Raw genomic sequence first — 24,043 nt, forward strand, 5'->3', positions numbered from 1 at the left:
TATTTATTGTTCTACAAACATTTTTCACCACAATTATCAAAATCACAATGAACTACCATAATTTTGTAAAAACTCATGTAATTTTTACAAAATCACAGTGGTTATAAATACCGTGATTTCAACAAATCTATCGCTATACTAAATCTTGTAGATATAATTGTTGAGCATATACTATATTCATATAAATTCAACTGCATTTGAAATTTCAATATGAATTGAGTATCCCAACTAGAAAAACTATTTTGTCAAGAACAATCATTGCATTCTTTACATGCATTAATCAACCATACTTTTTGGAGAGAACGAATGCTCAAATAAGTAATGATAATAAATATGGTTATGAATCTGTGATCAATAAATAACTAAGTATTTTTATGAGCTTAATTTAGATTCTTGATCAATATCATTTGAGAATTGGCCAAAAATGTCAGGACAAGATCCCCAATTCCCCTTTTCTCTAGTCTCCCAATATCCACCAATATAACGATAACTATTACTGCCTTTTTCCTTGGCAAACCACTTTGGTTTCCAACCTTTCTCTTGCATCTTTCGTGCCTGAAAATTATTGCATTATATTTTTATTAATAGATTAATAAATATTACTTTCTCTGGTCTCATATATAAACAAAGATTCATTTTTCAAATTCATTGAATAATAGATAATATATGTATCTTGTTCATATTATAAATCAGATACATTAGTTATTCAATGAACAATTGTATACCTGTCGTTGTCTTTGTTCCAACCGCAATTTTTCAGAATTGGCCTTTTCATATTGTCCATTCTCCAAACATCTTTGGTCAGGCCTTAGCCTTGAATCAGTTGGTGGCAACTTCTCCTGTTTTTACTCCAAAAGTTAGGACTAACAACATCAATAATCTTTTCATTGCGAAATATTTTTGACATGGAGAGTTTTTCATAAAAATAAATTTTTGCATTAATGATTGCGGTTTAATTAGTTGAATGAAGATAAATGATATATACTACCTTGGTTCTTTTTTTGTTTTTGTCCGTACACGAAGTGACAAACACTTGCTACAACTTACCCATACAACTGTGCGGTTTCAGATTCAAACTTAGTAATCAATCTTGTAATATCGGGATTGTATGTTGAGTTAGGCCTTACGGGCTCACTCCTCTCCACAATATAATCTTCACACTTATAGTGTGCGAGTGTCAGTGGACTATTAGCCAAAAAAGAAAGGAATGGAGAAAGTACGTAGTTACACAAAACATTGTAAAAAACTATCTAGTGTAGTAATGCATTCACTCTTTTTTATACTCACATTCATAACAAAACTTTTGTACCAAATATTATATTATTGTTATAAAATGAAGTCATTGAAATTCAATATTGAAACAATTACCTTTAGACCAGAGGTGAGTTCATTTAGTGTAAGAGCAAATTCTGTAAGGTTATATCTTGTTTGTTGCTCTGGTAATTGGTTTTTCTTCCACAACATATGTGGTTTTGATGACTTATTAGACCCTTTCCCTTTTCCAGAATGTCCTCCAATTATATAATGCAAGCTATCATCCCATTTTCCAAATAGAGTAGCTGCTGTTTTCCCCTTCTTATCTTCCACTGTACCATGAACCTACAACAAAACTTAAATTACATATCACAAGTTACATAGTATGTTTATCAACTATGCATAACATAATAATGAATCATTCAAAACTTTATATTTATGTAGTCTAATTTAAAATGTCACAATTTTCTTGTCAATATGTAACAAGTGGTGAGCGCGCACATACACGCTTGTGTATTTTATTTTAAGGTAGGGAGAGTCGAAAGTGATTTCAGACACATAAGTGCGTTTTGTTTCTTAAATGAGGATATTAATAAGATAAAATAAAAAGTACCTGATGAGGATTTCTATCAATAATCGATTGCTCCTTGAATTTGACCTTACATGAATACTCACGATTTCCCTCTATTCTCATTGTACCATAATGGTCACAATAGAGTTTTCCTAAAATGAGATTGTAAATGGATGTTGTCACCTAATGATATAGAATATTAGCAATTAGTTAAGTTAATCATATGATATTTTTTTTGGAGGAGATTGTTGTCAAATTCTTCTAATATATGTCAAGTGAAAATGTACCTTACTCCAATAGAAGACTTCTCCATCATCAAACTCCACAGTCAAAATACCAATAGGATCAAGCTGAATTGAACGACCCCAAAATTTACTTTTTAAAATACTATCACCCCAAAATTTCCAACCACGACCCTCACAATGACATGCTACAACCATAGGATGGTGACTGACCTATATCACAATGAATAGCTAGCATAAGTATTTTACTTCCAACCACAAACAATATACTATTGTATAGTCTCTGGAATTGTGCGCAGATGATACCTGATCTATGTCAAAAAAAATAAAAATGGTATAGACTAAAAATATATAGTACCTTTTCAGAGATAAAACGTAGACCTTTGTCTGGATAATCTGCCTCATATGTCTCACCCAATAATGGATTAAATGGTTTGCAACTTCTACCACTAGTGTTAGCATACCCTGAAACTGCAAATGCAGCCAGATAGAGTATCCTCATTAGATTGTCACCCTGTCCACAAATACCACAAATGTAAGAAATTTATATATTACATAACGATTCATATTTACTCCCTCCATTCCAAAATACAAGTAAAAAAAAAGTTTATGCATTTGGTCTAAATTTTGCACCAAATATATCAATTTTTTAAGTCAGTTATACTTATATTTTAAGTTGGAGGGATTATAATTTATATCACATTTACTATTGCATTAATGTTAGAAACTAACCCTTTTACCACATTCATATGCTTGATCTAGAAGATGAGAATATTCCAAATCTTCAAAACATTTTTGCAATGATGAGATTGGTTCATTAAAATAAACTGGAAGACAAACTTTTGTAAGATCTTTTCCAATATTGTCTTTTATTATTGACCATAAACTAATTCCAGTTTCTTTCTCACTAGGATCAGGCAACTTCTTTCTTCTATTGATATAAGGATAGTTAAATTCATTAGGAGATTTTGAATCACATTTTCTTGTTGGATTAGATGTCTCTTCACTTTCAGATTCTTCTTGGTTGGATCTCAAATGATCAGATGAAAGAATTTCGTATGTATCGAAGAATGCATCACTCTCATCGTCGTCGGATTGATCATTCCTATTTTGCTCATCTGAATATTCACTTCCACTTCCATCTGTAGTGTGTTCAAATAGTTAAAAATAATTCCAATGTCTAAAATTTATAAAAGGTAAAATGGATGAGCCAAAGTTCTAAATAATGTTACATACTACTAAAAAAGTTAAAATAACGACAAATATATAGGGACATTAAAATACAAACTTTATATCTAGGCCGTTTTATTTTTCTTTTACAATCTCAGCCATTAGATTAAGACAAGAGAGATGGCAGAACACATTAAGACAGAAGACGATCCAAACTCGTAAACTTGAGACCAAGTTTTAAGGACTTATATAAATTTGACAACTATATATACATATCACTTTTTTTTTTGTTGACAAATATACATACCACTTTCTTCTTGTGTTGATAGATAGGAATCTCCTTCATCCTTGTATTGTTTTTGGTCTTCAACAAGCGTGTTCTCCAAGTCAACCTTCTCTGTCTAGAATAATCAAATTAATCATTAGAGTTATTACATATATATAAACTACCTATGAAGCACAAACTCAGATTAGATGTGTCTTGTCTGACACTGACACGACACTGATATTTATAATTGTCATTTCTTTAAATTATTATCAGTGTCGATGTGTCAAAGTCCGTATTGTGTCCAGTAGTATTAGTGATTAACTTAAACACGGATACTAAACACAATATGCAAGAAATTAAACAAAGTTAATTTTGGTTAATACCTCTAAATTACGAAGTGTGTCAGTGAGTAACAATTGTTTCTGCTTAAGAGCAACAATATAAGTATGTAACTGAAATAACTCTGCTCTCATTATATCTTCACATTCACGAATTGAAACTTCATTCACACCCTCTTGCACAAGCCTTTGCCTTAACTTGTCAGTGGAAATCACTACAGAAGCTGAAGGAGACAAAACATCTGTAGTTGTTGGTAATCTAGGATACATGCTTTTCACTGCCATCATTGCCTCCATCCACTTTGCTCTGTCATCTTTACTCTCTGCTCTTAAATGTATTCTCTTCTTTGTCCCAGTGCATATACAAAACCTCTTTTCATCTGTTTTGTTCTCACGCACAGAACACACCTACCCCATTCATGCAATATATATATTCATTAATATCAATCAAATTTACCTTAACCCTTTAACGTGCGTTTGATTTGCTAAAAAATAAGAACTGGACATAACAACTTCAGTTGTACTGTGTTTGATTTTAAAACTGTTTATGGTACTAAACAAACTGAAGGCCAATGAACAAGACAAAAACTTAAATTTGTCCCCCACCGAACCACGAGACTACTTTTTGTCCTCTGCACAATTTGTTCAATACCTTAAATGTTTGTCCCGTGCTATTTTGTCTTTTACTGTCATATATTGTTTTGTTCAGTAGTACTTACATTTTACAGATCAAACGAACTCTTAATTATATATCCTCAAGCATATATATATATATATATATATATATATATATATATATATATATATATATATATATATATATATATATATATATATATATATATATCAATTAAATTCTCATTTATTATAGTCATTGAAAAATATTTAATTATACCAAAACAGTTCATTTATTGTAGTCAAGTAAATTCTCATTTATTGTACTAAATGAGTGAATATTCATTCAAAAATAATGAGAAAAATTAAACAACCACTACAACATTTACGGCCTTACACAACTATGGTTTTATGGACGGTTTTTTTACGGTTGGTATGGAAACTACGCAACATACTCAAATTTGTTGATTATTGTAAGATATGTGTACTGTTTAAAAATAGGTTACCTAAACTTCATAATGTTGTAGTGACATTTATCTAATATATCTTGTTGTATTTGAAGGTGTAAAGGACTCTGAATAAAAACTATATAAGATGTCTAAAATTTGATCCATGTTGTTTATAGATGTATGATCTTCTAACAAATTACTAATATTTGTCTATAAAAAATACAATGCTATATGTTGTCATGAAACTAAAATTTAATTTGGTTTTATTTTTATTTTATGAGAAAAATGAAAATAAAGGGAGAAATGTAGGTAATTGTTTGAGAGATAGAGAGAGAGACCGTGAGGTGGATTTCACTGACGGGTTTGCGGTTGCGGGAGGGACAATTGCGGTTGCTAGCGATACGGCGAAGGGACTCATCGCCAATAACTTTAGATTGATTTTCAACATCACGGTTGAGAATGAGTTTATCAGGACCATGAATTTTGTAATAGGATAAAACACCGTCGTGGAGGACAAACCAACGAGGCCGCCACCCTCGACCGTAGTTAACCCACTTATGTAGAATACCGGATATTCCATTACCAACGATATCATTAAGCATCACCTCGCGTGAGGTGTTTTGACGAGCCAATCTCGCAGAGGCGGATCGTTGAACCGGTCGGTTTGTTGATGGGGAGGTGCGACTAGTCCGGTTGCATGTTGAGAGGGAGCGAAATGGGGTGGCTGCATGGTTCACCGATGATGCACCCGATTCATCTTTGTTTTGAACGTTGCGAAAGGATTGCATGGTGATAATATTATTGGGATATGTAATGTGAAGTAATGTGATGAGAATTTGCATAAACTAACTAGTTTTTGCTTAGCATTTCTTGTGTTGTGTTGTTTTATGTTTTGTTGTTGTGATTGGGGGAGCGTTCTTAACGGGCAAAAACCATGCAAGGGTGGTTCGTAGTGAAAATCGCTCTATGATTAAGATAAGATTGACCAATCTTGTTATTTTAACCTTTTTTTTTTTTTTTAACTTAAAATTAATGCCATTCAATTCATATGTTTGATTTGTTTATACACTCACCTTATCAATCTAATTAAATTTTATGCAATTTGTTACATGTTAAAATATTTCATTATATTAATTTTAAAATATCGTAACTAAAAATCATGCCTGCACTCTCAAATTTCGACAAATTGAAAGGTAAACATAATTTTTCTTGACCGAGTATGTACCTCCACTCTCAAACCGGTAGCTCCAAGAGGACACCTCACTAGTAATCGGAACGATTTCAATCGAGGTCAACAACCTTCCATAAACCTCCTATTCCCATATGAAAAGGGTCTTCGCCACTTAAGTTCCCACGACCATTGCCCATTCACCCACACAACCATCTCTTAGATCGATAATTTCGGTTGAAGAGAAATTCTAAAGAGCCACGGAAACACTTCGACAAATTAACATTTTGTGAGTGTGACTAAAAGAGTTATATTTTGTCTCTTGACCATACGAGAATAATCCTAATTTTGGTGTGTTGCTCTTTGGTGGCATGCTATTTTTTAGTGGAGATGATATATGCGATATGAAAAAATTGGTGAGTACTCATCAGTCTCAAAATAAATGACATAATTGATCACTTTACGTTTGTCAATGCACAACTTTGATTATTAATATTTTTAATTATTTATTATTAAAAATTGTATATTTTAAAAATAGTCACCAAGACAAACTAAACATCTTTTATACTAACATTTATATGTATATATACACATATAATAAAGAGGATACAAAAGTGTTTGGTGTGAATTTTTCATAATACCAACAATATATATCCTTTAACTCAATTGAAGGAAGTCAGTTACCATACTTGATCATACCTGATCAGAACGTGCGACCTCGCCGACGTTAGCTCTTGATATCCCTTGTGTGTGTACGTGCAGGTGTTCCGACGCTCAAGTTAGTGAGTGTGAAGCAGAGATTTTCGATGCTAAAAATAATGCGTACCTTCAAATGGTAGTGAGGTGAGTATTTATAGCCCTCAGTGTTTGGCTAAGGCCCTTGATGACATTAATGACCATCAAGTGGTTGCCGGAAAACGGCTGAAAAGTCATGATGAGCGGTTAATGTTCATCATTTCGGTAACGACCGTTACAATACGCGTTGGTATTGTGACCGTTGGTGGGTCGAACATGTTGTCGAGCGTCCTTGTGTTAGGACTTGCTCGGAAGCCGTTGCTCGTAGTCCTTTGGTATCCGAACTTCTAATCCCAGTCTAGAACAATACTATTTTGATAAATCATCACAAAACATTATGCGCTTCGCGGATCATACAAACGAGCACACCGCTAGTATTAATAAATTTTATATTTTAGTAAAATAATATGATGAAAGTAGATTATGATTATGTAAATAAACTTAATCAAACTTGGTCATATATTTTTAAACCGAAGGAGTATATTATATGCTGCAAAGTGCAAAGGATTGACACACATGCACAAACCATAAAATCTGACTGAGTCCGGCGAAGGACGATGATGTCCGCTGTTGGATTCTTGTCCCAATCACCAACCCTCCCTCCTTTTCACATGCCATAAAATTGCATTGCATTGCCCTAGTATATGCCATAAAAATATTTTTCAAATCATGTATGTTTAGTAAAAAATTTTTTGCTAACATAACAAGTGTTATAGAATCAATCAAATAAATATATAGTAAAACGTACTAGTATTTTATCTCACTACTTTTTTTAAGTTCAATGAACCAAAGGTGGTAGTCATACATAAAAATTGTACGCACGTGTCACACATAGGTGATTTATTTAGCAACATCAGGGGTAATAATGTAATTCAATGGAAAATGAGCTTTGGCTTTTGAGAAAAGACAGCCCTTGGGCGGTGGGTGCCGTCCTTTATTCTCTTCAAATAAGGAAAAGTGGAAAACCATAACAGCCATCCTTAGAAACTTTTCTTCCAATTTTCAATTTTTGTTTGTTTTCTTTTTTAATAATTAATTTAATGATAAGAATTGTATCCTTTAAATAAATAAAAATTTTCTATCAATTTCTTTTTATGGAAAAATTTTCTATCAATTGAACTATACTCACAAACACATTTTAATTTATTTATTATAGTGTACAATCTAAATTACATTTTTTTTTGAGTAAGGGGCAAATTTTCTAGCCACAAAACTATTTGACAAAAACATATCAAAATTGTAAGTCTATATATATTTGTGGTGTTTTGACCTTCCGGGTTAAAAAAATCGCACAACGATAAAATTTTCCTTGAGAGAATAATTTTGTCTGAGATATTGCCAAGTATGAGTTAAAAGTCCTATATTAATTGGAATAATTGATGTTGAACAACGTATAAGTGAGAATACCATAAATCTAATTACCTTAAAGTTTTGAGTGAATGTATATGGTGTCAAAAATCACGGATTTGGATCCTCTCCAATTATTCTCTCATATTTTCTCTCTCTTCTCAAGTGTTTTTTCTCATTTGTCAACCATTAGATTAATAAAAGAAGAGAACACTTGAGAGAATAATTGGAGAGGATACAAATCCGAAAATCACTTATATGATTGCCCTTAATTCAATGTGCTTATCCAATCCAGCTAAATATAATTTTTTTTATTAAAATCGAAAAAAAATTATTCATACCAAAAAATGAACTCGAACAATCCTTATATACATAATGTGATGTTCCTATCAACCGAGTCTTAGACTTTAATGCTTTTTACTACTAAATGATACTTCTTCTGGTCCTTAATATAAGAAAAAATTTGCTTTTTAGATTCATTGAAAATCTAATGAATCTAGTCTATATTACATGTCAAATACATTAGATTCTCAATGAATTTAAAAAACAAAATTCCTCTTATACTAAGGATGAGAGTGAGTATTTATTCAATAAAGTACATCTAATTCCTTCGGTCCTTAATATAAGAAAATTTTTATTTTTTAGATACATTGAAAATATTGATGCATCTATACTATATCATAGACTAGATACATCAATATTTCAATTTATCTAAGAAGTGAATGTTTTTTTATAGGTCTTGCTAACTAGTGTTCGGGGGCACTAGTTAAGGAACCAAAAGAAGAAATAAAATAAAAATTATTCATTGAAAACATCAAAATTTGGACCTTTGTTGTGTTGACTACACTATTTCCGAGCAAAACTTTCCAAATTTAACTCCTTAGCATTTGCCTTTTTTATATGGAAAATGTTAAATAGTGTCCTTGAGACACTGGTTAAGGAAGCAAAAATAGTAATTTAATATTGAATTTTGTGCAATAAACTTCTCAAAAGTTTAAAAAATATTATTTTCTATTTAAAATTTTCTTTTTTTGATTTCCTTAATCATTGCCTCGGGGCACCGGTTAGCATGATTTTTATATTAAGACTAGAGGGAGGATATTTTAATGCTAAAATAACACAATTTTTATTTTATTTATTTGACAAGTAATAGTAATAGACACGCAAACCATCCTCTCCTCTCCTCCTCGTACATTTTGTTCTGTTTTATTCTTTCTTCTTCTCTTCTCATCAAGTAAACATTTAGTCCACAACACACACTTGTCCACTTCATCATCTTCATCAAATACCCAAAAAGGTTCAAGCTAACACAAATCTCATCAAATGCTGAAACTCTTCACAGGTAATCCTCACTCTCATCAAGATCAACCTCATCAAAATTTTGTTTTTATAAAAAGATTATATTTTTATTGAAATTTAATTATGTTTATTGTATTTAATTTTGTGGGTTTTGTTGATGTGTCTTTGTTTAGATCTGAGTGTAATTCAAATCATGATTTAGCTTAGATGTTAAATCAATTCAATTTTTTATGAGGTTAATTATTAAACACCCATTATTTTTAGTCTTGCTTATGAAGAAAGAAAGTACTGAACAATGTGCAATGATTTTAACTTCTCAGTTCACCATGTTCTATGTTGTTGTTTTAATTTTTTAAAAAGTATCCATTTTGCTTCTGATTATACAGATTCTAATTTTTGCTTATTTTTCTTCAGTACAATTTCTTTTCAATGATACTGAAATTTAATCATTTTTTTTTGTTGCAGGGTAGTTTGTGACAAAATACTGTTCTTGAGACTTAGATTGCTGCTGGAATATGATATCGTTTTTCACTACTAACTGAGATTAATTTATTGGAAGGTATATTTTGTGGTTTCGAATTATATTATGATGCACTGCATAAATTGATTGGAAGATCATTTTACAATAATTAACTATCTATGAAGCATAGACACTCTTCGGATTAGGCATGTCTCGGTATTGGACATGCATCGGTGTCCAACAGTGACACAACACTGACACTTATGATTACATTGAATTATGCCATCTCGTATCAATGTTTGTGTTGTGTCCGTGTTTGTGTCCGTGCTTCATAGATAGTTAACAGTCTTGTGTGATATGAAATCCACATTTTTTTTATCCATATTTTCCCTAAAGAGAAGCTGTTAGCTAAGCAGCACAGATCCCCTCGGATTGGGGTGTCCTGTGTCGGCACAATACAACACGTGTCCAGCAACTCCGGCACGTGTCCTAATTTATTTATTTAATATTTTTCCTTTGCTTCGGCACACCGTACACCTTAACTTTACTTGGACAAATCTTAGACACATTTATGAGAGTTAAAAATGTATCGAAGCAATAATGATCAGTGAGGAGGTTAAAGACATTAAATTTGGTTACGTCATTTCTAGGTTTTCGGTAATATAATGAAAGTGAAAGATTATCATATATTGTTTTAGATTTTTTTAGTGAAACAAATTGCTCAATTTAGATGCACATATATATGTTTTGATTCTCAATTTAGATATTTATTAATAATGTTGATATTTTATTTAACCATAATAAATAAAAATATATGCCTCGGTGTCGGTGTCCTATGTTTTTGACGTTAACAATATCATCATGTCCGTGTCTGCGTCCTGTTAGGTGTCGGAGTCCCATGCTTCATAAGCTGTTAGCAGTTATTCTAAGACTATTGCTCTTCTCCCCCTTTCATTGCTCAGAAATCCCCCCATCCACCGGAAGATATCTTCCGGTTTTTTTCCTGTGTGCAATGTGCTATGCATCAAAGGGAGAAAAAGTTTGTTCTCAGTCTGGTCTTTCACTTTCTGTAAAAACTGTCGGAATTCAGAAATCGTTGTTTGTTTCTCTTTAGGAAAAATTGATAAACTTCAATATTCAATTGTAGTTGACATTAACTCTTTGTTCCATAGTTGGCATTAACTCTCTGTTCTTTTGATCCATGATTGCTTCCTCTTGTGATATTTGTTTTAACTTTTATGCATTCTTTTATTTTTAGATCTTTCTCTTGAAAAAAGATGGCAGCTGAGTTAGTCAATGCTGCAACGAGCGAAAAATTGGCTGAAACTGATTGGGCAAAAAATATTGAAATATGCGAGCTGGTTGCACGTGATAAAAGGTACGAGTGTATGACAAAGCTTTCATCTGCTCAATTGCTTCTATTTCTGATCGATCAATGACATAAAACATCGGGAAATAAGTTGTTGATGGCAATTGTATGACATATAACTGAAGTCATTTAATTTTCTTTATGTATAATTATTGTCATTCGGTTGTCATTATAGGAAACAAGACCAGCAATCTTTTAGATTTCTTTTCGTACTTAAGGTGTTTCTTTTTGTAGTATGATCGGAATACTTGTGACTTGAGCTATGCTCAAGTGGCTGATTATGACTTTGTTTAATATTGGGAAGATAATCCTTACGAATGATAATTTTTGTCCATCTTTCCAAAAATTGATTGCTTGATTCCTATGAATAAATTCTTTTTCATTTTAGCTGTACTTTTTATTTTATTCTCAGAAAGAAAACTTATATTAGAGTCTTAGGTTAGATGGTAAACAACTGATATCAGGTGCCTGACATACGGTGTGGTTGGGTTAGCTTATTTTGTGTTCAAATAACTTGTAATCAAAATCTTGCAGATAGAGATTTTGAAAAGGAAACAAATGATTATATCTTAAACACAATCAAATCCAAGCGAGCTTATTTTTCATGTCAAATTATGTTCTTCACAGTTCTTGTTCACCACACTATCACTGCCTGTTCTTTCTTCACTTGATTAAATTATTAATAATATAGATGAACTCATAAGCATATTAGATAATCCTAGTGGTTAATGTTTTTAACCATCATATCTTTTGAATATGAAGGCAAGCTAGAGATGTTGTTAAAGCTATCAAGAAGAAACTCGGCAGCAAACACCCCAATACTCAACTTTATGCTGTCACGGTGAGTATAATGACTTTTTTAAGAAATTTTCTTATTCATAAAAATTCATGTGAATTTATCAAATTCGTATTACTTTTACTGGAAAACTTCTGTAAAGTCACAGATGGACACAACATAGTTTTGCTGTAATTGATACAGAGAAGCTTGGTTATGGGACTTTCTTTTGTTGGATATTGCATGCTCCTTTCTTGTTCTATCGGTTTCTACTAAGTTGTCATTGATCTGTTGATTCTCTTAGTTGCTGGAGATGTTGATGAACAATACTGGAGAGCATATTCATGAGCAGGTGATTGATGTCGGAGTTATTCCTATTCTTGTGAAAATTGTGAAGAAAAAGGTGAGTTTTTGTCACGAGACTTCTTGTTTAGCCAGGCTAATTTTTCCTTTACCTGATTTTTTACTTTCTTTTTTCTTCATTGCAGTCTGATTTGCCTGTGAGGGAGAGGATATTTCTCCTACTAGATGCTATGCAATCATCCCTCGGTGGTGCTTCTGGAAAATTTCCTCAGTATTATAATGCATATTATGATTTGGTGGTAAGTACAACTGTACAACTATGTGACACAAAGTCGTAGTATGTTATTATAATTTGATCTGGGTTCATTTGATTAGTAGATGGTGGCTAGGCTATTGTTGTTTCAGAGTAAGAAAGATTGATGTTAATCAAAATATATGATTTTAAAAATAGAAGGGGAAGAGGTTGCTCGACAACACACAAGACAAAAGTTATTAAACGCCCTTGGTTTTCTAGGGATTGAACCCTGGATCTGATACTTAAAATTCCTTCAGTGTCCCTTAGCTGCACCAACTGAGTTTGAATGCTAATACTTACGACCTTTGGTATTATATTTTTTACAGAATGCTGGAGTGCAGTTTCCTCAAAGTGGTCAAGTGGTCCAATCAAATCATGCTAGTTCACAACCTAGCAGGACCGGTAGTGTACCAAACAGGGAGCAGGCGTCACCTAGACATGAAGCGGTTATACCGCAAGCAGAGTCCCAAACAGTTCCTGAATCTAGGTGATATATTTGTTTTTGAGTTTTAGTGTACTTGGATTAACATAATCTTTAAAAACCCTTTTCTAGCACACTTAATTTAATATTGCTTATTATGATAAGAAGATTATCAGGTTTAGGGGATGGAAACTGGGATAAGAAGATTTAGACATATACCATAGTTTTTGGTCAAATGAAATAAGTGACCAGCTTCAAAATCTGCTTTTGGGTGGATATTTTTTTTTTCCTTTAGTGTTTTTGGATGAATTTATTCTAAAAATAGTTGTCCGTTTCTTCATTTTCATCTGCTTGTATATTGCAATTACTCTTTGCAGCATCATTCAAAAGGCTGGTAATGCATTGGAAGTTTTAAATGAAGTCCTTGATGCTGTTGATGCTCAAAATCCTCAGGTAACTCTTGAGAGTTTTAGTTTTAGAATCTGTAAACAATTAGATTCTAGCTTTTGCTGAAAAACTTTCGATTTCTTTTGTAGGGAGCAAGTGATGAATTCACCCTTGACCTTGTAGAACAATGTTCGTTTCAGAAGCAAAGGGTAATGCATCTTGTGATGGCTTCTCGGTAAGGCTACATTAACTTTCCGTTTCCTGATTTTTCCTTTGTAGACTTGAGATTGTTCACATTATGGATAGCTTTGCTTCCTATCTTTTGATAGATATACTAATCCTATGTATGACTATGATAAGTATATCTAAACATTTGAGGAACCCTCCCTTAAAAGCTAGCGGTCAACTATCAAGGGAGATCCTGTACTACTCGTTGTGGGACTTAAGCACCCCATAACACCCATGCCTTTCAGTTAACCCCTCCATATTGTATCCCTTTCCAAGTAACTAACCACCGGGCTCTAATACCAATTGCTAAGTATCCAAGCATTTGGAAAACCCTCCACCAAGCATCTCATTCTAATTGATGTGGGACTTGGGCAAATCACTAGAGTTTTCGTTTAAAAATAATCAGTAGAGTTAGTGTTGATCTCAACAAAAGCATAAACTCTGTTTATTTTCATGTTACTTATTATTTTTCACATGGTTAATTTGTACTTCGACTGGTTTTTGCATTGTTCATTTGTAGAGATGAGAGGATAGTTTCTCGAGCAATTGAATTGAATGATCAGCTTCAGAAAGTTCTTGCAAGACATGAAGACCTTGTTTCTGGAAGAGCTACAAAGCCTGCTAATGAACATGTTCCGAAAGTTATACCAAGACGCCATGACGTTGTATCTGGCAGAGCTACAACAACTGCTAATGAACAGTTTCCGAAAGTTCTACCAAGACGCGATGACGTTGTATCTGTCAGAGCGACAACAACTGCTAACGAACAGTTTCCAAAAGTTCTTCCAAGACGCAATGACGTTGTATCTGGCAGAGCTACACCAACTGCTATTACTAGTTTTGATCATGATGAATCAGAGGAGGAAGAGGAGCCTGAACAGTTAGTACGAAGGTGTGCATTGCTTGTTCTTGGAACTCAATTAACTCCTTAATGAATGATGATATAACATTGTATTTTGAATATTAATTCATCTCAGTATAACTAATGCCTTGCAGATTACGCAAAGGGAAGGCTTGTGCAAGGCCTGAAGACGAAGAAACTGAAACAGACATCTCTCGCATGCGTTTGAATGGGGAAAGACTCAATCGTCCTTTAATACGGCCACTGTCCGTAGAACCATCTCGAGAAGCATACAGTCCTGCTCCTCAACCGGCTTTAATCCCACCTCCACGTCCGAAACAGAACGGGGAGCTTCCTCCCGTGGCAATTCCACCGCCACCTGCAAAACACATGGAGAGGGAGAGGTTTTTTCAGGAAAACAAGGATGCTTCTAATGTGTCTGGCCACATGAGAGGTCTCTCTTTACATAGTCGTAACAGCTCTCACAGTGGAAGCTTTGATTTTAGTGACTGATATCTTTAACAAAATAACAACAAAACCTCTTTTGTTTTGTTTTTTGGTCTAAATTTGGAGTTGGTATTTTTATGTTGTGAGAAGTTTGCGGTTTCTGATCTAGTCTTGTTGGCCTATTGGTGACTTTGGAAAGGGGAAAAAGAAGGAAAGACATGTCTGCAGTTCATGAAATACTTGTAATTATAAAGTTTTCTAGATCATATGATATGACCTGATATTTTAAAGTTTCAGGTGCTAGTGACTAGTGTGATCAATGATATATATACTTTTCCGTAATTTCCAGAAACTGCATAACCAAAAGGATATTTGGACGTGAAAAATGGAATACAAATGCAGAACCAAACGCACTATTATTCTAAACCTTTTTGAAATCTTGGTCTCTTTCTTCCTTAAACTTTAAAAGTGAATTCGCGGTACTTTCCCAACGGCAGCTTGGTTCCACTGCATATTTCTCATTGGCTTATAAGTGTTACTTAACTCAATGGATTTTATTTTGATCCACAGTCAATTTTGTTCTTCCACTATGATGTAATCAAAGCCTATATATAGAATGATCATCACTATAAAAAACAAGAAAAACATTTCCCATTAAGTAGGACTTACTATATGGATCAAGTGACATAATAACATCATTGGTTGATGTCATGAAGATTCAATAAAAAATTAAGTTGACTTATCAAACAACTTAATACAACCCCTCAAAATTTCAATATTGTGTAAGGACATGACTTGATGGTAGTGTCGTATTATTAAAAAACTATACACAGATCAAAACTGAGCTCAAACTAAACTCCAAACTTCACTGTCTTTGAAGGCATGGTTGAGATTGATTCACCTAAGCGCGGGCGATAATATTCCCAACTGGTGAAAAACACTATCAGGTGTAGTGACTTCAAAAAACAAAAGAAGCAGCACAGCCAACATAGCTACTCTTCCATTCCAAGTTTCAGCACTTTTTGTCAAACCCCATTCCCACACTATCACCGGCGATGGCAACTCCCTATGTTGTGAGTCGTATGCTGCCAATAACTCCTCTACGCTTCCGAGTGGAACCAAAGGCTGCCAAAGAAAACATACTTTCAATTAGACTATCTATATGAAAGAGTCTGAAAAGGAAAATGGGACTATGTATTTCGTTGACAGCTCAAAAGAGACACTGGATGATTATTTCCTATGTTTCATGGACAGAAAACCACACATTTTCTAGACTAAAACCAAAGAGATGCATATTACAGGGACTAACAAGTAAATTAAATGATTTTATTGGATTAAAAAGAATACCTGTCGAGCTTGGAGATTTGAAACTGCCATGGCACCAACATACGGAAGACTTTCAATAACAGCATCTGCCAAATCAGAAATGAAGGAGGGTTCACATCCTAGAGCAGGAACACGGCCCCACTTTTCTATACCAGATTCTAGAGCCAATTCTTTGTATTCAACATCTATTTCTTCTAGTGTTTCAATATGTTCACTGACAAAGCTGCAAGTGAATAAAGCCCCACAAGTTAACAAACCAACCAATATACTAGTCACTTACTCTTTGTAGAGGTTTGAGAAAAAGGCGAGAAAGATAAATAAAGAAATTGTGATAGGAAAAAAGTAAACTTAACTAATATATTTACCTAATTGGAACAGCCAGCAAACTTTTCACTCCCTTTTTTCCAAGTTCAACTATTGTCTCGTCTGTATATGGTTTTAACCATTCCACTGGTCCAACTCTACTCTGAAAGAAAACTTCATGAAATGTTTAGAAATTATTGCCTAATGAATAATATCTAAAACGAAAAAGTTATAGAAGTTAAAACAGCGGCAGAATCAAAAGCAGAAAAAAAGACAAAAAGGAGTTACCTGATATGCAAGGGTGAAGGCGTTGCTTATCTTTCTTGTCTCCAGTTCTTCCATGATCAAATCCACACATTCCTCCATTTCTGCCTTGTATGGATCACCGGCCTCTTCCACATAAGCAAGAGGCACCCCATGTGCACTAAAGAATATCATAACCTGCACAAATTACTTGGACTTGATGCATACACAGCGGCAATGAAACTGTAACTCAATTTCAGGAATACTTCTCAGCAACGCCAAAAAAAAATAGAGATAAAGAGGAATAACCAAAAGCTTTAACTGAATTGTTGATTATGAAGTTGTTGAAACTTGAAACTACAAAAGGAAAAAAGTACTCTACCTCCTTAGGGTAGTCGAAACTCTTCAGCTCTTTTTCAATTAAGTTTGACATGGCCTTTATGTATCCTTCACGTTGATACCATGAAGGTAATACTGTGTGCTGCATGTTGACTAGATACTCATCATCTCTGAAGAATCAATTCATAATCAATATCAAAACGTGACGTTACATAGTTTATATATATATATTTGAAGAATATTAAATGTGGTAACGGTAATCACCGGAATATACTCTCCAGTAGACGTAAGCTCGAGCCACTGGTTGATATTGAAAATTGTGGATAAAGTGGGAGAACGACCAGCTTTGTAATTCCATCTTTCTTAATCTACAAAATATGTTTAAAAAGGAAATTATATTATGATCAGGTTTGAACAATGAGATCTGATTATTATTCTTGATTTCTTCGATGATTTTGAAATATTCTGTTACCTTTCTTTTAGATTACAAAGCATACAGTGACATTTTTTAACTCGGTATTGTAGAAACAATAACAGGTAAGAGAATTCCTGGTGGCATAATCTTTATCAAATTATATCCGTTTTTCACATTATGAACTAAGAACAAGATCATCAAGTACCTGTTCAATAGCTTCCTCGGTGAATGGATGCCAGTAACGCATGCCAACATACACTTCAGCAGGGACATTCTTTTCCGAAAGTGATTTCTTCAACTCTTCAGCCTGTGCAAGGGAGATCATTAGAAGAGCAACGATAATAGTAGAATGGATATGTTATGACCATAATGCTAGAAACTTCAAAAAAAACCAACCAAAAATATTACACAAGTCAATAGTAGAATCTCAAAGAACTAGCGAAAATTCCAACAGTTTGATTGAAATGGCTGGAAAAAGATTAAGGATGAGGTGACAACATAAAATTGTACGAGAGGGTAAAATTACATTACCGAACAAACGTGGTTCTAATTACTATTGCTGGATGAATTAAAATACACAAGATGCTACTACTTAAATGAGTTTTGCAAATTTTTTCCATATATATCATTGTGCTTTCTAACACTTTGCAAAATCTGAAACTGACAAACTTGGAAAGACAAATTTCATTCATCATGTACACATAGAGACTACATAATAACAAAGACTGGAACAACTTCTCAAACATGATTAGTTCATTTTTTGAAGATTGAAGTTTCAAGTCTCCAATGGCTTATGTACTCATTTGAGAATGAAATATAAGTCATAATCAAAAGGAAAATAATAAGTTAAATAGGAAGTGTCATGCCTGTGCATCGGTTATACGTCTAAGAGGAGAACCACCGCCAATTGAAGCATAGCCTTCTCTGCTCTTTGGGGCCCTTAGAACAGATACAAATTGGGCCAATGGCTTTTGAAGAAAACTAAATATTCTTGGCAATCGTATAATATCCTGCGAGATTGTACATAAAATACAACTAATATCAAACAACAAAAATGAGAGTCTTTAGGTTAATCTCGGCCTAAAGCAGTGTTGTCAACACTTTGTACTAAATCATGTATAGCGGAACAATAGCAGTTTGTTAATATTCCGATACACTATAGCGCCGCCATTTGACAACACTGTAAAAAAGACAGTTCAAATATTGAGTATGTAAAAGCTAGAGTATTACCGGGTCAGCAAAAAGGTTAAATAAAAAAGGTTGCACATCTTCTAGAGTCTCTGGACCTCCAAGGTTTAGCAATAACACTCCAATCTTATCATCACCGGTAAGAGTTGTACTTGTATCGGAAACATCTTGAGCTGTTGGAGTTACTAAAGCTCCCACCGAGAATGAGTGTTTGTTGAGTGATTGGTTAGAAACCAAGAATCTTGCTTCAGATCGCCGTGGAGAAAAACTGGCTGTTGTGTAATTTTTGACGGGATTACAGTTAACAGAAGCCTCCACATGGGCTCCAGAGCAGAAGGACTTTTTTTGAGAGGCACAGATTGTTTGTGGTAACAGCCTGTGAAAACAATCAATATCAAGATGCTTCGTATGTTCATAGAAAATAGGGTTAGCAGCTAGGGTATGTTTTCACAAAAAGTCTAGATGCTTCGTAGGGGTTGCTTGAACCAGTGAATTGGTGCTTGAAAAATTCGAAAGTCAAAGTGTTATAGTGTGAAACTGTGAATTCCTATCCATTTTTGAGTTGTACAACAGAGCTCTGAAATATCAGAGAATTCTAAATGTGTGAAAAGAAATTGGAAAGTGATTATTCACTCATCCTCCAAAAGAATCTATGCATTGAGTCTTTATAGAGCAGATCAAAATTATCAATATTCTACTCACCGATGTATAGTAACCTAGTTACTAATCTGATTAACTAACAAAGTTACATTAACTGAAAAATAACATTATTAATATGGGTAGACTTCACCGAGATGAGAGAACAAGGAGCACTTGATTCTAAGGACATTAACCATGGAAAACTTACCAAGTAAGTTGCATTGTAAAATTAAGCTTATGTTATAAATATTTCAATGCAAGCCTTGGAATAATCTTGTAGTCTTGTAGAGCTACATCTCCTTACATGGAAAACCATTTTTAATTGCTATGTTATGAATCCCTTCTAGAGAAGAAATGGAACATAGTTGGAATCTAAAACATTAAGGGCCTATTTGAATTTGCTTATTTGAGTCTACCAAATTGACATAGACACCTGTGATACTGTACTGGAGTGCTTATGAAAACAAGTAATGAGATGTCCATAAGCTAGTTTCAATAAGCTCTCTAGGATTACATGAATTTTTGTATTTTTTTTGGTGTTAAGTGTTGACCGTTAGGTTCCCAGGGTAAGGAACCCCGGTAATCTGGAGTTTAATTTGGTCGGGGGAGGTAAGTAAAGTCCGACAATAATTGTTCTTCCTAGAAATTGAACTCGGGTTCTTCCGAATGATTCATCCTTAGGGGAAGCTCATTAACCACTTGAGCACAATCATTTGTTGAAAACAATTTAACTTTATTTTATCATTTTCTATACAAAAAATGGCTTATACATGAGAACTTATGTGATAAATGATTACGCTTTAAGTTTATGCTTAAACTTAGCTCAGCTGGTATGAACATCACATTATATATAGGAACTGAGGTTCGAACCCGAAACACTCAACTTATTCATCTTAAGGGTGGAATTTCTAACGCTAATTAACCAAAAAAGAAACCTTAAAAAATAAAAATCCTACTTTTTTTTTGTGGTTTTTCACCGCAAGTTGAATCTGGTTCGGGGGTCAGTTCTGGCATAAAGTGGTTCCAGCCCCCTCTCGATCGTAGTTGCGGGGGATCGAACCGCGGTCCTACCAAGTTCAGCGTCAATCACCACCGAATCCCAAGTAACTATTGGTATAATAAAAATCCTACTTTAATAAAAGGGTTACTTAGAAATGCTAGATTATATTATGGTCCAAAAATAGAAAGTTATAAAAGCATGAAATTGAAGGTAAATGGAAGACTTACATAGGACGCTTGAAATTAGGAGAAGCATGAGTGAGACATGGAGGAGGAGGAGGATTGAGTGTATAGGAGGAAGAAGTAGAAGGTGATGACGTGGCAGGAGTTGTAATTGGAAACTTCATCCTAGTTTCATATGCTTGAGGCCTTGTTTGGCATAAAAAATGAGAAAGTTGAGTTGAGTGCTAAAATAAGAAGAACTAGCAGAAGTGAATTTAGAACAAATGTGAGATAAGTTTAGCCAACTAGAATTAGTATGGATTGGAGGCGAATGACTTATAACTTCTGTGGTGAGAGAGAGAAAAGGAGCTATGAGCTGGTGCTTTTTTCTCTTCTTTTTTTTCCTTTGGTTTTGGTCCTTTGGTTTTGAGGGATCAAACCTTAGCCGTTACGTAGGTTGGTTAGGTGTGTAGTGTTCTTCCAAGTGATCCATTGCAAATAAAATTATCTTAAAATACTCAAAATAGTGTTATTTTCAATTATATAATAGTCTTTCCAATATTTAAGAGTCTTTCCAATAGTAAAAATAGTGTTACTACATCCATTCTAAAATATAATTTAGTCTTAAATTATAAAAGAAAAAAAATAAATATTTATTTTTTTCAAGAAAAGTTTTTGATTATTCTCATAAAACTAAATACAAATTGCGGTTAATTTATCCTCTCTTATTTTTCATAACTAATAATCAATAAAAATTGTTTTCAAATTTTTCTATGCAACTTATTTTAAGAAAAATATAAAATAATATAATCCAAATTATTATTTTTTAGTTTTTTATAAGTGATTTTTTTTGCCTTATAATTTAATATAGATAGAGTATTTTCAAATAGACTTAAATGCAGACGCAGTTTTAAATCCATTTTCTTTTTTGTAATTTTGATCTTTTATTTAATTTTTAAATCCACAATTTTAGTCGTCCCTATTTTTTTTAGTATATAATGTTGACTTGCACTAATGAATCATCAAACAGATGGAGCTCATGTGACATTTATAAATAATATAGGAAAATTCTATGGTACATTCCTTAGTTGGAATGTTTTGGTACATTCCAAAACTGGCCAATGAGGATGCAATGTTGACCAACTTTGAATAATATGGTACAACCTTTATGTATGATACTTACCATGGAACTTATCATTTTTTAATATTTCAACTAAGTCCCTTACATATTAAAACTTACACAATTACCCCAATATTATATTTTGTTAATTTTGTAAATTAATTAAAACTAAATTAAAACTAAATTTAAAACTAAAATTAAATAAAAAAACAACAACATGACAAAATAATCGTTGTAATTATTTTTGAATCAAAGTTCATTGTTTTACTTCTTCTGAACTTCATCGTCTTCATCGTCTTCATCACCAACATTGGTTTCGTTTTCCTGAACTTGTTTTCATCCCCAACAAAGTGTAAACAACAACATTAACCTCCAAAACGGTCGCCATTGCTGGACGAACAGACTTTGCTAGTTCATTGTTTTCCTTCACCTGAGTTTGAACAGAACTCCATTCGACGGCGAGTTTGTGAAAGAAGATTGCGTGTGCAGTTGCTAAGGTAAATACGAAACAGTAATAGTTATTAAGAATTAATTTGATTTCAATTTGGGAATTAGGGTTTATGCAGAAAATCCGTTTGATTTCGTTTGGTAGTTAGGGTTCATGCTGAAATTGAATTGCAGTTTTATTTGTAATTAGTTATTAAGAATTAATTTGATTTTCAATTTGGGAATTAGCTTTAATTTGTTTTCTGTATAAAATTAGTTGTGTGTGTATAAATTTGATTTTCAGTTGTTAGTTACCTTTCATTTTGTTTAGGAATTTTGGTGGTATTGTTATTGATGGTGACAATTGTTGTGTTTTAGGTTCACAACAATGGTAAAATTTGATGAATCTCTAGATGTTGATTCTAATGAAGTTAGTTCAACTGATAGTCATACATCTGATGATGAGAATTCCAGCTATTCGGCATCCAGTGGGCATGATAGGTCAGATGATGGCGATGATCATGGTGACCACCATGATGATGGTGATGATGATGATGATGATGATGATGATGATGATGGCAATGACCATGATTTTGCTGATGAAGCATCTATAGGTGAAAGAGCGGTACGTATTAATTCTATGACTGCTGATGAAATTCGTGGTATGGATTTTGGTAGTGTTGACGAAGCTTATGAATTTTATTATCAATACGGTAAATGTAAAGGTTTTTCCGTTAGGAAAAGTGATGATAAGAAAAAAATAGGGCCTGATGGTAGTAAAATAATAACAAACAAGCTTTTTGTATGCAGTAGACAAGGTTTACGAGATAAGAGACACATATCTAGGTTAGATAGGAAAAGAGAGCACCGACGTTTGACACGTACGAAATGCACGGCTAGGTTTCGTGTGACATACAAAGCCGATAAGGGTAGATTTGTAGTGTCTGTGTTTGAAGAGACTCATAACCATGAATTAACATCAGCTAGGTTTGTGCACTTACACCCGGTTTATCGTAAGATTAGCGAAGCAGATAGAGCTCAGGTTGATGGTATGCAGTCACGTGGAATTAGAACTTGTCATATTATGGGGTACATGGTTGCTCAGAAGGGTGGATATGGTGGTGTTGGGTTTACGAAGAAAGATCTTTATAATTATTTTGATAAAAAAATGCGTGATATTGTTAAAGATGGTGATGTTGCCGCATCGCTACATTATCTTAATGCAAAGTCAGCTACTGATCCCATGCTCTATGCTGAATATGCTGCTGACACTAGCAATGGACGGATGAAGTCTCTTTTTTGGGCTGATGGGACTAGTAGATCTGACTACTTCTGTTTTGGAGATGTGGTTGCATTTGACACAACATACAAGAGGAACAAATAAATAATTTTTATTGTTATATACAAGAGGAACTAAGTTTTTCATTATTTTTATTTAGGACAATTGGAAGGAATTTTTTTTTTTTTAAGATATAAGGGTTTACGGTAAGTTTGGATGAATCGGAACATAATCCCAGGTAAAAGTCTATCGAAATTTAACTAGTACTAAACTTCGGTTATCTATTAGGAACCGACAACCCTAACCTTAGACTTAGGTGCTTGGTCCGGTTTCGATATTGGACTACTCGCCTTATCGTTTGACCTAACTAACATATATCGGTGACTTTTAAATTTTAAATGAGTAATTATTTATTATTCAAAATTTAACTAGTACTAAACTTCGGTTATCTATTAGGAACCGACAACCCTAACCTTAGACTTAGGTGCTTGGTCCGGTTTCGATATTGGACTACTAGCCTTATCGTTTGACCTAACTAACATATATCGGTGACTTTTAAATT

At 33.5% G+C, this 24,043-nt stretch overlaps 4 protein-coding genes across 4 annotated transcripts; 2 read left to right on the plus strand and 2 right to left on the minus strand.

Annotated features, from left to right (window-relative positions):
• Window positions 1–372: 372 nt before the first annotated feature.
• LOC123915011 (oxysterol-binding protein-related protein 1B-like) lies at window positions 373–5,695 on the minus strand. The gene is made up of 10 exons (XM_045966170.1): window positions 5,246–5,695; window positions 3,889–4,251; window positions 3,545–3,638; window positions 2,800–3,209; window positions 2,426–2,581; window positions 2,113–2,280; window positions 1,868–2,008; window positions 1,369–1,599; window positions 726–839; window positions 373–555 (listed from the first exon to the last, which is right to left on the minus strand). Exons 1-10 carry the CDS (start codon window positions 5,693–5,695, stop codon window positions 373–375), a joined length of 2,310 nt encoding a protein of 769 aa, XP_045822126.1.
• Window positions 5,696–9,350: 3,655 nt separating this feature from the next.
• LOC123913745 (TOM1-like protein 5) lies at window positions 9,351–15,384 on the plus strand. The gene is made up of 11 exons (XM_045964589.1): window positions 9,351–9,559; window positions 9,982–10,075; window positions 11,235–11,354; window positions 12,108–12,186; window positions 12,425–12,523; window positions 12,609–12,722; window positions 13,045–13,205; window positions 13,517–13,592; window positions 13,676–13,761; window positions 14,275–14,646; window positions 14,751–15,384. The coding sequence occupies exons 3-11, from the start codon at window positions 11,254–11,256 to the stop codon at window positions 15,106–15,108; spliced, it is 1,446 nt and encodes a 481-aa protein (XP_045820545.1). The 5' UTR covers window positions 9,351–9,559; window positions 9,982–10,075; window positions 11,235–11,253; the 3' UTR covers window positions 15,109–15,384.
• A 289-nt stretch (window positions 15,385–15,673) lies between these two features.
• LOC123913744 (ferrochelatase-2, chloroplastic-like) lies at window positions 15,674–21,167 on the minus strand. Its single transcript, XM_045964587.1, has 10 exons — window positions 20,723–21,167; window positions 18,899–19,232; window positions 18,535–18,678; window positions 17,874–17,975; window positions 17,518–17,621; window positions 17,297–17,423; window positions 16,960–17,112; window positions 16,734–16,834; window positions 16,390–16,591; window positions 15,674–16,167 (listed from the first exon to the last, which is right to left on the minus strand). Exons 1-10 carry the CDS (start codon window positions 20,839–20,841, stop codon window positions 15,940–15,942), a joined length of 1,614 nt encoding a protein of 537 aa, XP_045820543.1. The 5' UTR covers window positions 20,842–21,167; the 3' UTR covers window positions 15,674–15,939.
• A 1,423-nt stretch (window positions 21,168–22,590) lies between these two features.
• On the plus strand, window positions 22,591–23,586 carry LOC123915012 (protein FAR1-RELATED SEQUENCE 5-like). Its single transcript, XM_045966171.1, has 2 exons — window positions 22,591–22,726; window positions 22,817–23,586. The coding sequence occupies exons 1-2, from the start codon at window positions 22,591–22,593 to the stop codon at window positions 23,584–23,586; spliced, it is 906 nt and encodes a 301-aa protein (XP_045822127.1).
• The last annotated feature ends 457 nt before the right edge of the window (window positions 23,587–24,043 follow it).

The sequence above is a fragment of the Trifolium pratense genome, linkage group LG3 (assembly GCF_020283565.1).
Source record: "Trifolium pratense cultivar HEN17-A07 linkage group LG3, ARS_RC_1.1, whole genome shotgun sequence".
Lineage (NCBI taxonomy): Eukaryota > Viridiplantae > Streptophyta > Magnoliopsida > Fabales > Fabaceae > Trifolium > Trifolium pratense.